The sequence below is a fragment of the Bufo bufo genome, chromosome 5 (genome assembly GCF_905171765.1).
Source record: "Bufo bufo chromosome 5, aBufBuf1.1, whole genome shotgun sequence".
Lineage (NCBI taxonomy): Eukaryota > Metazoa > Chordata > Amphibia > Anura > Bufonidae > Bufo > Bufo bufo.
The window spans coordinates 359,563,309-359,577,374 of record NC_053393.1 but is presented as its reverse complement, the minus strand read 5'-3'; the positions used below and the strand labels follow the sequence as shown (position 1 = coordinate 359,577,374).

Here is a 14,066-nt window from a genome sequence, read left to right as displayed (position 1 = left end):
TTTAATTTTGAGTGTGACTCCAAATCCAGACCTCCATGGGTTGAAAAATTTGATTTCCATTTCTTTATTTTTGTGTGATTTTATTGTCAGCACATTCAACTATGTAAAGAACAAAGTATTTCAGAAGAATATTTAATTAACTCAGATCTAGGATGTGTTATTTTTGCGTTCCCTTTATTTTTGTGAGCAGTGTATATATTTTTATTTTTTTACAGACGACCTGTCAACACGAAATGTAATGCACTCTGCAGGCAGCATGTTATAGAGCAGAAGCAGCTAAGCAGATTGATGTATATTTTTGTGGGAAAAGATTCAGTAAAACTTGTAATTTCTACATTTATCTCTCTGCCATTTCTGAGTTAAGATCACTACCATGAACAGCTCTCAGTACATATGGGAGATGTTATCACTGACTGACAGCTATCTGTGTATATATGCTTAAGGCAGCTTTACGCGGGCCTATCCTCAGCCAGATAATCGCTAACAGGTGATCGCATCTTTCACCCAAATGGCCAGCAGCAAATCATGCTGTCTAAACTCTGCTGCCAGCAAACAATGATTCTGTATCGGGATGAGTGATGGCATTAACGATCACTCCTCCCCATACTATGAAGGAGATCACTGTCCTTCACCGACGAGCAGGCAATTGCAATCACCATGTAAGGGGACTTTTATGCAGAGAATGCCATCACTGATAACATCTCCCTTGTATACTGAGAGCTGTTCACAGTGGGGGTCTTTAAAAGGGTTCTCCAGGAATAATAAAATAAAAATTACTGAAATTACCTCAATATTACTTTATTATAAAAACTTTCCCAAACAGCTTTCATTATTTATAATGGCTTCTTTTCTCTAGGGGGTAATCAGTGGGAAATAAAATGGCCGCTGTCCTATTAGTACACACAAAACCTGTCCTAATTACACAAGACGACAAGTAACTTCACAACACTGAGGTAAAGAGCTGCCTCAGCCTTCTTACTGCCATTTCTGTCAGATTACAAACTTACATATAGAGGACATCAACTGTGTGTAGTAACGGAGCAAAGTAAAAGGTACAGCAAGAATGGACAAGACATGTAATGTAGACTGCATACAAGTGACGCTACTAATCAGCCACATCCTCCTCTCTGTACTTTCACTTCTCTACATTCCCACAGACATACACAAATGATATAAGCTGTATGTAAGACTGTCCATCATGACAGCAAGTCTAGGGAGGAGATCTGTTGCAGCTCTTTAGCTAACTGCTTTAACCACTTCAGCCCCCAGTGCTTAAACACCCTGAAAGACCAGGCCACTTTTTACACTTCTGACCTACACTACTTTCACCGTTTATTGCTCGGTCATGCAACTTACCACCCAAATGAATTTTACCTCCTTTTCTTCTCACTAATAGAGCTTTCATTTGGTGGTATTTCATTGCTGCTGACATTTTTACTTTTTTTGTTATTAATCGAAATTTAACGATTTTTTTGCAAAAAAATGACATTTTTCACTTTCAGTTGTAAAATTTTGCAAAAAAAAAACGACATCCATATAGAAATTTTGCTCTAAATTTATTTTTTTTAAATCAGATAATTTTTATTGAATATTTTCAAAACAAAAGATACAACATCTAAAAATCCCCCCCCTCCCACAAAACCCACCAGGGCAAGAGCAATCCATCAAAGTCCCACCATAACATTAGGTTCGACCGTGTCAGCAAGGCAATATTTTCAAAGCACAATACAGGGTTACATTCCAGTATAAATCCACATTTCGAGCTACAATCTGCGTTATTCATTTACCCACATGTCTAATATTATGTTACATCGCGTACGTATTTCAAAAGCCCCCCGAAGCGATTATGTCAGATACACAAATAAACAAAACCCCACAGATATCCCTAAAGTACTCCTTGTACCCCTTTTATTAAACTCTTCCATACCCTCATTCATACACATTCCCATTCCCTTACACTTGAATATTGTAATGTTGGATCCATCGTGACCAAATTTTTTCAAATTTTTTTAAACCGTTTCTTTTATGATATACATATTTTTCAAGGCGTACCAGCAAATGCACTTTATTTTCCAGCTCACTCGTCCCTGGCGGCTGTCTATCCAACCAGTGAAACGCTATCACCTTTCTCGCCTGATACAACACTCGGAGGATAGCTAATCTTTTCTCAGGCACCACTTCAGACAGTTCCACACATCCCAATATACAGGTCACAATCGACATATCAATTCTAACTTCGAATACATTCCTTACTATCCCCTCCACTCCCTTCCAGTATCTCCTTAGTCTGGGGCAGTTCCACATTAAGTGAATAAGATCCGCATTCGCCACATCACATCTCGGACAACAATCATCCATTCTGTACCCAATTTTCTTCAAAAGGACTGGTGTTTTATATACACGATGTAGCAACAGGAGTTGAGACACTCTATGAGCCTCACTCACCGCCACCTGAGTAAATTCTTCTAGGACAGTGTCCCATTGCTCCTCCGTTAAATCCGGAGCATCCTTCTTCCACTTCTCATATAGCTTAAACTCCTGCTTTTTGAACTGTTTTTCCATTAGACAGGCATAATTCAACGAGATAACTCCTGCTGAACCTCCACTAGACTTTACCAAATCTATTACTGAGTTTTTCTGCGCTGGACGTACTTCCCCCACCTTTCCTTGGGCTCGTAATGCGTGTCTAAGTTGCAGGTATAGATAGAATTGTGACTTCTGCAACTCAAATTCCTGTTGCAACTGAGTATATTCTTTGAGGACATTATTATCATATAATTGTTTCATATATTTAAGCCCTTTTTCTTTCCACACCTGAACTCCGTTAACTTTATGTATTTCTTTATACATGAAATTCGGCCAAATATGGGTGAGATCAGAGTACCCCTGTATGTCCATAATTTCCCTAGCCTTCCACCACGTATTATGAATGGAGCGCAATATCCCATATGTACTGCCCATTTTGTGAAACGTGCCATCCTCCAGAGATGCCCTTAGATTATCACTCCCAACCATAGCCTGAATAATTTTGCTGGCTGTGCCCAAGCCCTCCATCGACTCCCATCCTCTCATATGCTGCAGTTGTGCCGCCAGATAATATATCCATGGATCCGGAAGTCCCAGACCTCCATTAGTCTTGGGTCTACATAAAGTCGCTAATTTAATGCGGGGTGTGCCTTTCTTCCATATAAGGTCCCTAAATATTGCATTTACCAAATAAAAGAGTCTCAAAGGAAGCCATACTGGCGAGTTATGCAACAGGTATAAAAGCTGAGGCATCATTATCATTTTGATTAGGTTATTCCTTCCTATCAAGGATAATGGTAGTTTTATCCAGGCATTCACCTTCTGCTTAAATTTTTGTAACAAGGGGGTGATGTTCAGTTTTTCAAAATCTGAATTGTCACATGAAATCTGGATACCCAGGTATTTTAAAGACTGAACAACCTGTAATCCGTCGACACACGAACTGACCTGAGCATTATCCCCCTTCAGAGGCATTAGCACTGATTTCATCCAATTGATGCATAGACCTGACAGTTTCCCAAATCTGTCAATCACCTCCATAGCTGCTGGAAGAGATGTCCTCCAATCATCGAGAAATAGTAACAGGTCGTCTGCATATAAAGCTACTTTCTCTGTTAGGGTGCCAAACGTGAAGCCCTTAATCCTCTCAGATGCTCGAATAGCCTCTGCTAATGGCTCCACTGCAATCGCGAACAACAGAGGCGACAGAGGGCAACCTTGCCGCGTCCCCCTGTGTAATACAAAACTATCAGAAAGATTACCGTTAACTCTGATTCTAGCTGATGGATTATTATAGAGAAGTTGCACCCATCCTATAAATGCACCACCAAACCCCATTTTCTGCAGCACTTTCCACAAGTACCTCCATTCCACACTATCAAATGCTTTGGCCGCATCAAGAGATGCGACCGCTGCATCCGGAGTATTGACCTGCCCTTGAATATTTAGGAAAAGGCGCCTGATGTTGACCGCTGTAGACATATTTGGCATAAAGCCGGCCTGATCTGGGTGAATAAGATTAGAGATAATTGTGTTCAACCGATTGGCCAACACTTTAGCAAGAATCTTAACATCCACCTGGAGTAAAGAAATGGGCCTATAAGACTCCGCCTCCAATGTATCCTTACCCGGTTTTGGTAGGACCACAATTGTCGCCTCAGTCATGCTGGGGGGCAATTTTTTCTGTGTCTTTGCCTCCCTAAAAACCTCTAAAAGCTGAGGCAGCATCACCGAGGCAAACCGCTTATAGATCTCTACTGGTAACCCGTCCCCTCCTGGAGCCTTATTGTTAGACATACTGGATAGCGCTGTCTCCATTTCAGTGACCGTTATAGGAGAGTCCAATGTATCCCGCTGTTCAACTGTGAGTATCGGCAATTGCAGACCCCTAAGAAATGACTATCTCTACATCTGAAGCTGTTAATCTGGAAGTGTATAGACTTAGATAGAACTCCTTCATAATCCCCAGTATCTGTTCCGGAGCCTCGCACTGAACTCCCGATACATTCTTAAGTGCCGCTATATATCCTGTAGAACGTTGTGCTCTAGACACCATTGCCAACATTCTTCCTGTCTTTTCTCCCTCTTCATAATATACTTGCTTCTGGAAGAATTGTTTATTCCTAGCGTTAAGCAATAGCCTATCATTAAGCTCCTTTTGTGCCTCCTCCCATAACACCCTATGCACTACGGTAGGCTGCTCAACATATTTAGCTTCTGCCACCTCCATTGCTCTCGTTAATGCCTGTACCCTAGCTCTAGTTTCACTTTTTTTCCTGTTCACTTGTGCTATAAGCAATCCTCTCATATAAGCCTTCATAGTGTCCCATACCATCAGCCGTGAGGTTGTATGCAAATTAGTTCTAAAAAACTCCTCCAGTTGCTCCTTAATACTACTCACGTCTGCTAATATAGGTAACCAGAAAGGGTTAAACGCCCATGACTTACCACTCCCTATTCTAGGCGGTACAAAGGTAGCGGACAACAATAAAGGAGAATGATCCGTCAGTCTCCTGGCAAGGTATTTAATATCTTGTACTAAACTCCCCATTTCCTTGTTCACCAGTGCCAAGTCTATTCTAGACAATGAACTAAAGGAGCTAGAACAGCATGAGTATTGCTTTACCTGCGGATTTCTTTCTCTCCAAATGTCTATCAGAGACACCTCCTGCAATAGTCTACCAAACGGAGTGTAATTTCCTATTGAATCTCTCCCTGCCATCCCCATTCTATCCAAACTAGAGCATATCACATTATTAAAGTCCCCCATTATGAGTACTGGAACCCCAGGGAAATCTGCTATAAAAGATAAGATCTTCCTGACTACAAGTGGGGAGTACGGTGGTGGGACATACACCCCACATACAACACACAACCGGCTGTACAAAGTGCCATATAGGCATACAAAGCATCCATCATCATCCACCTTGCTAGAGAGGCAGCAAAACTGGATGTTCTTATGAATTAAGATACTGACCCCCCTAGCATATGTGGAATACGTGGAGTGAAATCCCACCCCCGCCCAGGAAGGCCTGAGTAACTGTACCTGCTCCGGCAATAAATGAGTCTCCTGAAGGCAGCATATGAGAGGATGTAGCGGTCGAATGCTCTCAAGTATCGCTCTCCTTTTGGCTGTATCTTTAATCCCTCGCACATTCCAGCTAAGAAATTTAACGCAATTAGCCATTAGTATTATGTACTGTTCTTTTTGCTCTGGAGGATGGCACACCACATTCCACTGCACACACAGCCACCCACAGCCTTGCATCCATACATTCCTGGAAACACTCTGCCCCATAACATTCCCCCCCCCCCCCTTTATAAACCTTGCCATTTGGTGGCAAAAACTAAAGAACTCTTTAATACACTGGCCTTTCCGACAGGCCCCACAACACGCCCAATTACTAGGCCCGTGAGACTATACTACACCTGTCAGCTAGGCCAGTTGTGATCCTCTGCTGAAAACAATACCAGCAATAAGGAACACAGCTAGATATAGCTTAGAGATTTTGACTGTGCAAACGATAGGTCGTCCACACACACCGTAGTTATAGCTGGTCGCCATTCCACACCCCACACTTTACCCGGATATATAACATACGTTGCTTATAACACTCATCATCTAAACCCTCATCATATTTCCAAGACATATTAGCTGAGCTATCCTTAGAATGTTTCCCACCGAACTCATTCCTGTCTCGTATTATACCTCATAATACTCCAATTCCTATTCAGCAGTGAACATATGAACCTTTACCCCAACTCTCATTTCCGTTCCACTCTACTTTGCTTTCAACAGGAAATCAATGTAGAAAATACCCCAAAATAGAGAAGTATGCATATGAGAAGTAGCTGTATTCAAGCAGACATCTGCATCAAAGATGGCATCAAAGTTGGCAAGGCCCCTCAGGCAGGAGGCTGCTGTTCCACTCGTATCTGCCGTTCATTTCTGTCCAGCCACTTTGCCGCCTCCCTGGGATCCTCAAAGAAGCTTGTTGTATTCAGGGCCACCACTCGCAGTTTGGCCGGGTAAAGCATGGAGTAAGGCACTCCCATACTTCTCAGCCGCTTTTTAATGTCCAGGAACCGGGCTCTTCTTTTCTGGACCTCCATAGAGTAATCCGGATATAGTGATATTTTATGTCCTTCCACGGAAATATCCGGCATTTCTCTGGCCTTACGGAGCAAGATATCCCTATCTCTGTAATGCAATAGCTTAGCCAGCACTGTCCTCGGAGGGGCCCCAGGTGGCAGAGGCCTAGTAGGCACCCTATGGGCACGTTCTACAGCAAACAGCGGGGTTAGAGACTCGGCTCCAAACTGCTCTTTCAGCCACTTTTCAAAAAATTCAGTAGGATTCCTTCCTTCCACCCTTTCTGGCATTCCTACTATGCGCACGTTGTTTCTACGCAAACGATTCTCCATATCATCCTGCTTTGCAGCTATCACACTCAGCATTCGGGTATGTTCTGCTAGCTCTCCCTTCATAGGTTGCATTTCGTCTTCAACCTCCCCCATTCTATCTTCCAGGGCAGTCGTGCGCTCCGCTAATTTTTTAAAATCATGCCTTATGATAGAAATGTCCTCCTTTATTGCACCAACCTGAACTGTCAGGGCATTGAGGGATTTGCCACACTTGGAAATGGCATGCATCACATCCTTGAGGGTAGGTTCCCCGGAGTCTGAATCACATACTGCACGATCTGGCTCCTCACTATTCAGCTGTAAGGCCGCAAATCTGTTAGCGCTTTTACTCACAGTATTAGAGGTTCCCATCTCCTCAGGCTCTGAATCATCTCCCTGGTCTAGGGGTCCCGGATCCTGTGACTCTGGATTCCTTTTGGTGCTTGAAGCTTGTGAGGAACGGGCATATTGGCTCAGTTTCGCTGCCGCCTCCTTCTGCATTTCATTATTGCGTTCCCGCCGTTTCGGCGTGCCTGCTCCGGCGCCATCTTGGGAATCTTTGTCTGCTCCTCTGCCCTCCCGTTTTCGTGACATACTTGCGGCAAGCGGTTCGGTTCACCCTCCGGTAGGTGTCAGCTGATAATCCTCTATCGCCCAGGCTGTATACCTTTACCAATAAGCGTGTTTTCCAGGATAAATGTCCGGGTCAAAGCGGGAGCTCACTCAGCGTGCGACCGCTCACATGCCTTGCTAGCCACGCCCCTGTTGCTCTAAATTTATAGTTCTACATGTCTTTGATAAAAAAAAAATGTTTGGGTAAAAAAAAAAATGGTTTGGGTAAAAGTTATAGCGTTTACAAACTATGGTACAAAAATGTGAATTTCCGCTTTTTGAAGCAGCTCTGACTTTCTGAGCACCTGTCATGTTTCCTGAGGTTCTACAATGCCCAGACAGTACAAACACCCCACAAATGACCCCATTTCTGAAAGTACACACCCTAAGGTATTCGCTGATGGGCATAGTGAGTTCATAGAACTTTTTATTTTTTGTCACAAGTTAGCGGAAAATTATGATTTTTTTTTTTTTTCTTACAAAGTCTCATATTCCACTAACTTGTGACAAAAAATAAAAAGTTCTATGAACTCACTATGCCCATCAGCGAATACCTTGGGGTCTCTTCTTTCCAAAATGGGGTCACTTGTGGGGTAGTTATACTGCCCTGGCATTCTAGGGGCCCAAATGTGTGGTAAGGAGTTGGAAATCAAATTCTGTAAAAAATGACCAGTGAAATCCGAAAGGTGCTCTTTGGAATATGGGCCCCTTTGCCCACCTAGGCTGCAAAAAAGTGTCACACATCTGGTATCTCCGTACTCAGGAGAAGGTGGGGAATGTGTTTTGGGGTGTCATTTTATATATACCCATGCTGGGTGAGAGAAATATCTTGGCAAAAGACAACTTTTCCCATTTTTTTATACAAAGTTGTCATTTGACCAAGATATTTATCTCACCCAGCATGGGTATATGTAAAAAGACACCCCAAAACACATTCCTCAACTTCTCCTGAGTACGGGGATCCAGATGTGTGACACTTTTTTGCAGCCTAGGTGGGCAAAGGGGCCCATATTCCAAAGAGCACCTTTCGGATTTCACTCCTCATTTTTTCCTGAATTTGATTTCAAACTCCTTACCACACATTTGGGCCCCTAGAATACCAGGGCAGTATAACTACCCCACAAGTGACCCCATTTTGGAAAGAAGACCCCCCAAGGTATTCCGTGAGGGGCATGGCGAGTTCCTAGAATTTTTTATTTTTTGTCACAAGTTAGTGGAAAATGATGATTTTTTTTTTTTTTTTTTTTTTCATACAAAGTCTCATATTCCACAAACTTGTGACAAAAAATAAAAACTTCCATGAACTCACTATGCCCATCAGCGAATACCTTGGGGTCTCTTCTTTCCAAAATGGGGTCACTTGTGGGGTAGTTATACTGCCCTGGCATTCTAGGGGCCCAAATGTGTGGTAAGTAGGTAAATGACCTGTGAAATCCGAAAGGTGCTCTTTGGAATGTGGGCCCCTTTGCCCACCTAGGCTGCAAAAAAGTGTCACACATCTGGTATCTCTGTATTCAGGAGAAGTTGAGGAATGTGTTTTGGGGTGTCTTTTTACATATACCCATGCTGGGTGAGATAAATATCTTGGTCAAATGCCAACTTTGTATAAAAAAATGGGAAAAGTTGTCTTTTGCCAAGATATTTCTCTCACCCAGCATGGGTATATGTAAAATGACACCCCAAAACACATTCCCCAACTTCTCCCGATTACGGAGATACCAGATGTGTGACACTTTTTTGCAGCCTAGGTGGGCAAAGGGGCCCATATTCAAAAGAGCACCTTTCGGATTTCACAGGTCATTTTTTACAGAATTTGATTTCAAACTCCTTACCACACATTTGGGCCCCTAGAATGCCAGGGCAGTATAACTACCCCACAAGTGACCCCATTTTGGAAAGAAGAGACCCCAAGGTATTCGCTGATGGGCATAGTGAGTTCATGGAACTTTTTATTTTTTGTCACAAGTTAGTGGAATATGAGACTTTGTATGAAAAAAAAAAAAAAAATAAATAAGCATTTTCCACTAACTTGTGACAAAAAATAAAAAATTCTAGGAACTCGCCATGCCCCTCACGGAATACCTTGGGGTGTCTTCTTTCCAAAATGGGGTCACTTGTGGGGTAGTTATACTGCCCTGGCATTTTCCAGGGGCCCTAATGTGTGGTAAGTAGGTAAATGACCTGTGAAATCCTAAAGGTGCTCTTTGGAATATGGGCCCCTTTGCCCACCTAGGCTGCAAAAAAGTGTCACACATGTGGTATCGCCGTATTCAGGAGAAGTTGGGGAATGTGTTTTGGGGTGTCATTTTACATATACCCATGCTGGGTGAGAGAAATATCTTGGCAAAAGACAACTTTTCCCATTTTTTTATACAAAGTTGGCATTTGACCAAGATATTTCTCTCACCCAGCATGGGTATATGTAAAATGACACCCCAAAACACATTCCCCAACTTCTCCTGAGTACGGCGATACCAGATGTGTGACACTTTTTTGCAGCCTAGATGCGCAAAGGTGCCCAAATTCCTTTTAGGAGGGCATTTTTAGACATTTGGATACCAGACTTCTTCTCACGCTTTGGGGCCCCTAGAATGCCAGGGCAGTATAAATACCCCACATGTGACCCCATTTTGGAAAGAAGACACCCCAAGGTATTCAATGAGGGGCATGGCGAGTTCATAGAAATTTTTTTTTTTTGGCACAAGTTAGCGGAAATTGATATTTTTAATTTTTTTCTCACAAAGTCTCCCGTTCCGCTAACTTGGGACAAAAATTTCAATCTTTCATGGACTCAATATGCCCCTCACGGAATACCTGGGGGTGTCTTCTTTCCGAAATGGGGTCACATGTGGGGTATTTATACTGCCCTGGCATTCTAGGGGCCCTAAAGCGTGAGAAGAAGTCTGGAATATAAAGGTCTAAAAAATTTTACGCATTTGGATTCCGTGAGGGGTATGGTGAGTTCATGTGAGATTTTATTTTTTGACACAAGTTAGTGGAATATGAGACTTTGTAAGAAAAAAAAAAAAAAATTCTGCTAACTTGGGCCAAAAAAATATCTGAATGGAGCCTTACAGAGGGGTGATCAATGACAGGGGGGTGATCAATGACAGGGGGGTTGATCAATGACAGGGGGGTTGATCAATGACAGGGGGGTTGATCAATGACAGGGGGGTTGATCAATGACAGGGGGGTTGATCAATGACAGGGGGGTTGATCAATGACAGGGGGGTTGATCAATGACAGGGGGGTTGATCAGGGAGTCTATATGGGGTGATCACCACAGTCATTGATCACGCCCCTGTAAGGCTTCATTCAGACGTCCGGATGCGTTTTGCGGATCCGATCCATCTATCAGTGGATCCGTAAAAATCATGCGGACGTCTGAATGGAGCTTTACAGGGGGGTAATCAATGACAGGGGGGTGATCAATGACAGGGGGGTGATCAGGGAGTCTAATATGGGGTGATCAGGGGTGATCAGGGGCTAATAAGGGGTTAATAAGTGACGGGGGGGGGGGGGTGTAGTGTAGTGTAGTGGTGCTTGGTGGGACTTTACTGAGCTACCTGTGTCCTCTGGTGGTCGATCCAAACAAATGGGACCACCAGAGGACCAGGTAGCAGGTATATTAGACGCTGTTATCAAAACAGCGTCTAATATACCTGTTAGGGGTAAAAAAAAAACACATCTCCAGCCTGCCAGCGAACGATCGCCGCTGGCAGGCTGGAGATCAACTCTCTTACCTTCCGTTCCTGTGTGCGCGCGTTCACAGGAAATCTCGGCCATCGCGAGATGACGCATATATGCGTGACTCTGCGCAGGGCTGCCACCTCCGGAACGCGATCCTGCGTTAGGCGGTCCGGAGGTGGTTAAAGTAGCCCGTCCACCTGTGTTATTAGGATGGGTTCTGTGTGTACTAATAGGGCAGCGTCCATTTTATTTCCCGATGATTGCCCTCTAGAGGATATGAGCCATTATAACTAATAAGTTATTGGTAATGTGTTTATTATAAAGTCATATTTTCAGTATGACTTTGTAATAAGCATTCTGTATTAAAGAATGCTATTATTTTTCCTTATAACCATGTTATAAGGGAAAATAATTACATCTACACAACACCGAACCCAAACCTGAACTTCAGTGAAGAAGTTCGGGTCTGGGTACCACATTCAGTTTTTTTATCATGCGCGTGCAAAACGCATTGCACCCGCGCGATAAAGACTGAACAATGGAATGCAATCGCAGTCAAAACTGACTGCAATTGGGCACCTACTCGCGCGGGTTTGCCGCAATGCACCTGGGACGCATCCGGACACGCTCGTCTGCAAGGAGCCCAAGTTTATTCTAATAATTCCCAGAGAAACCCTTTAATTTAGAAATAGCAGTTATAAATGTACCGAATAAATTCAGAGTTTTACTGAATATTTTCCCAATAAAAGTATTAATCTACTCCGTTCCTCATGCTCTATAACATGCTGCCTGCAAATTGCATTCCATTTTGCAATGTCCGGTCCTAAAATTTCTTTCAAATCAAAAATAAAAGAATAAACACGTGCATATTCCATATCGCCACAATAAAGTTATACCTTCTATTAATTTTAACAGTGACTGCAAAAAAATGTCGATTTCATAATAAATACAAAAATATGGCTGACAGAAAGAAAGGATGCAAAAACAAGCATACTCCTGACCTTTAGGCTACATGCACACAACCGTATGTGCTTTGCGGTCCACAAATTGCGGATCCCCCCAAAAAATGGACGACATTCCGGATGGCATGTTTTTTTTTTGTAGAACCCTTTTTTTTTGCGGATCAATTGTAATGATGCCTATCCTTGTCCGCAAACTGGAGAAAAATAGGACCTGCACAATTTTTTTTGCTGGGCAACAGAACGGACATACTGATGCGGACCCATTAAAATGAATGGGCCTCATCCTATCCGCAAAAAAACAAAAACGGAACGGACACGGAAACAAACGTTTGTGTGCATGTAGCCTCAAAAGGATTTTTTTTTAATATTTGCAGCGCAGCCAATGCCATCAATGTTGACATGTCCCTAAGCCAGGAGAGACCCCCGACTATGTAGAAGTTGGCGGATGGGGACAGAAGACTAGTGAAAGGGGCCAGAGACCCAAGGAGTGTCAGGAAGCAGGTGGGAATGGATTTTCCCACCAGTACAGCTGGCTGGGGTGCAGATAAAATAAAAATAAAATATTAAATGCCCCTTAAGGTGTTAAACACCTTCATATAAGGATTGAAAATAAAACCCTTCTATACTTCCAAAAGCATATTTTCACAACTTGGACGTTTCAGAAAATGAACGCTAGATTATCAAAACTTTATTGCAGTATGGCATTAGTACGGGGAAGAACTATATGTGCGCACACATATGGAGTCCGCAATTCGGGATGTAAAGGAACAAAACCAATAAATTATGGTTTGTTTTAAAGACGCTCCTGGACCTGGCTATAGGACACCTTCAGCCCTGCTACAGACACGAACTAACTGTAAACTAAATTAGCTGGACCTTCCACTCACTCCTCTACTGGAAATATTCTTATCTGGCACTAAGAATTAGCCAATAAACGCCAATCCACCATCTCTATTCTGGAGTTAAAGTCCAGCATTAACACTACTTTGTCCCTGGACATTAAAATAAAGCCATTTTCTAATGTATTTTATTAACTTTTTTCTATTTTTATTTTTTTTTATCTTCACAGTCACATTTGACCACAACAGGAAATACAAAAGTCAAGTGTGTGCCCAGGATTTCATGGCTAACTTACCAATTGCTAGGCCATCGCTGAAGTTGTGTAGTCCATCACCCATGATTACCATCCAAGCCAAAGTTGCAATTCCTGCATCTTTCAGCTCTTCCCGAGAGTACCGCTGTGAATGGCTGTGCGGATGGTGATTTTGGTGATGGTGATGATGTAGGATATGATGGTAATCATGGTGATGATGAATGAGGTCATCAGACTGTCCTAGTGTGTCATGAAAATGGGAATGACATTTGTTTTCACATCCTCTAGACACATATTCCTGGTAACTAGCCTCATCATGGGAATGAGCAATCATTACTTCTTCCTCCTCTTCTTCTGGTGCATCGGGTTGTGCGGAAGGGAAGTGATTCCCTTCTTGTGCTTCACCCTCTGCGTAGTTTTCATGATCTAGGAAAAAACAAAAATTAAAGAAGTTTGTGAAGTTCCACTTTTGAACAATAATATACAGCTCTGCGCAAATTGTGCCCTAAACAGTTCAGAAGGGAAACAAAAGGTTTTCTATTGTGCCATTATTGAGCTACACAATGTTCAAAAATGTGATGGTCCCCTATTACACATTACGGTTAGTTCACACATCAGACAGCAAAGCGGAGCTAATGTTTCCAAAGAGAACCAACAGAAGTTTAAGTATCTACGGAAGAATGGAGGACAGGACAGAACTGGATTTTATTTTAAAAGGAGCCTACAAAACTGATGACTGACATAGGGGCAGGATGTCCCTGCTTTTAACCCCTTCATGC

General features: G+C 42.7%; 1 protein-coding gene across 1 annotated transcript in view; it reads right to left on the bottom strand.

Moving 5' to 3' along the window:
* Window positions 1-14,066, bottom strand: part of SLC39A6 (solute carrier family 39 member 6) — a 101,794-nt gene that overhangs the window by 51,158 nt on the left and 36,570 nt on the right. Inside the window, exon 6 of the mRNA XM_040432861.1 lies at window positions 13,330-13,713. Within this exon, the coding sequence (XP_040288795.1) occupies window positions 13,330-13,713 (384 nt within the window). The remainder of the gene's footprint in view (window positions 1-13,329; window positions 13,714-14,066) is intronic.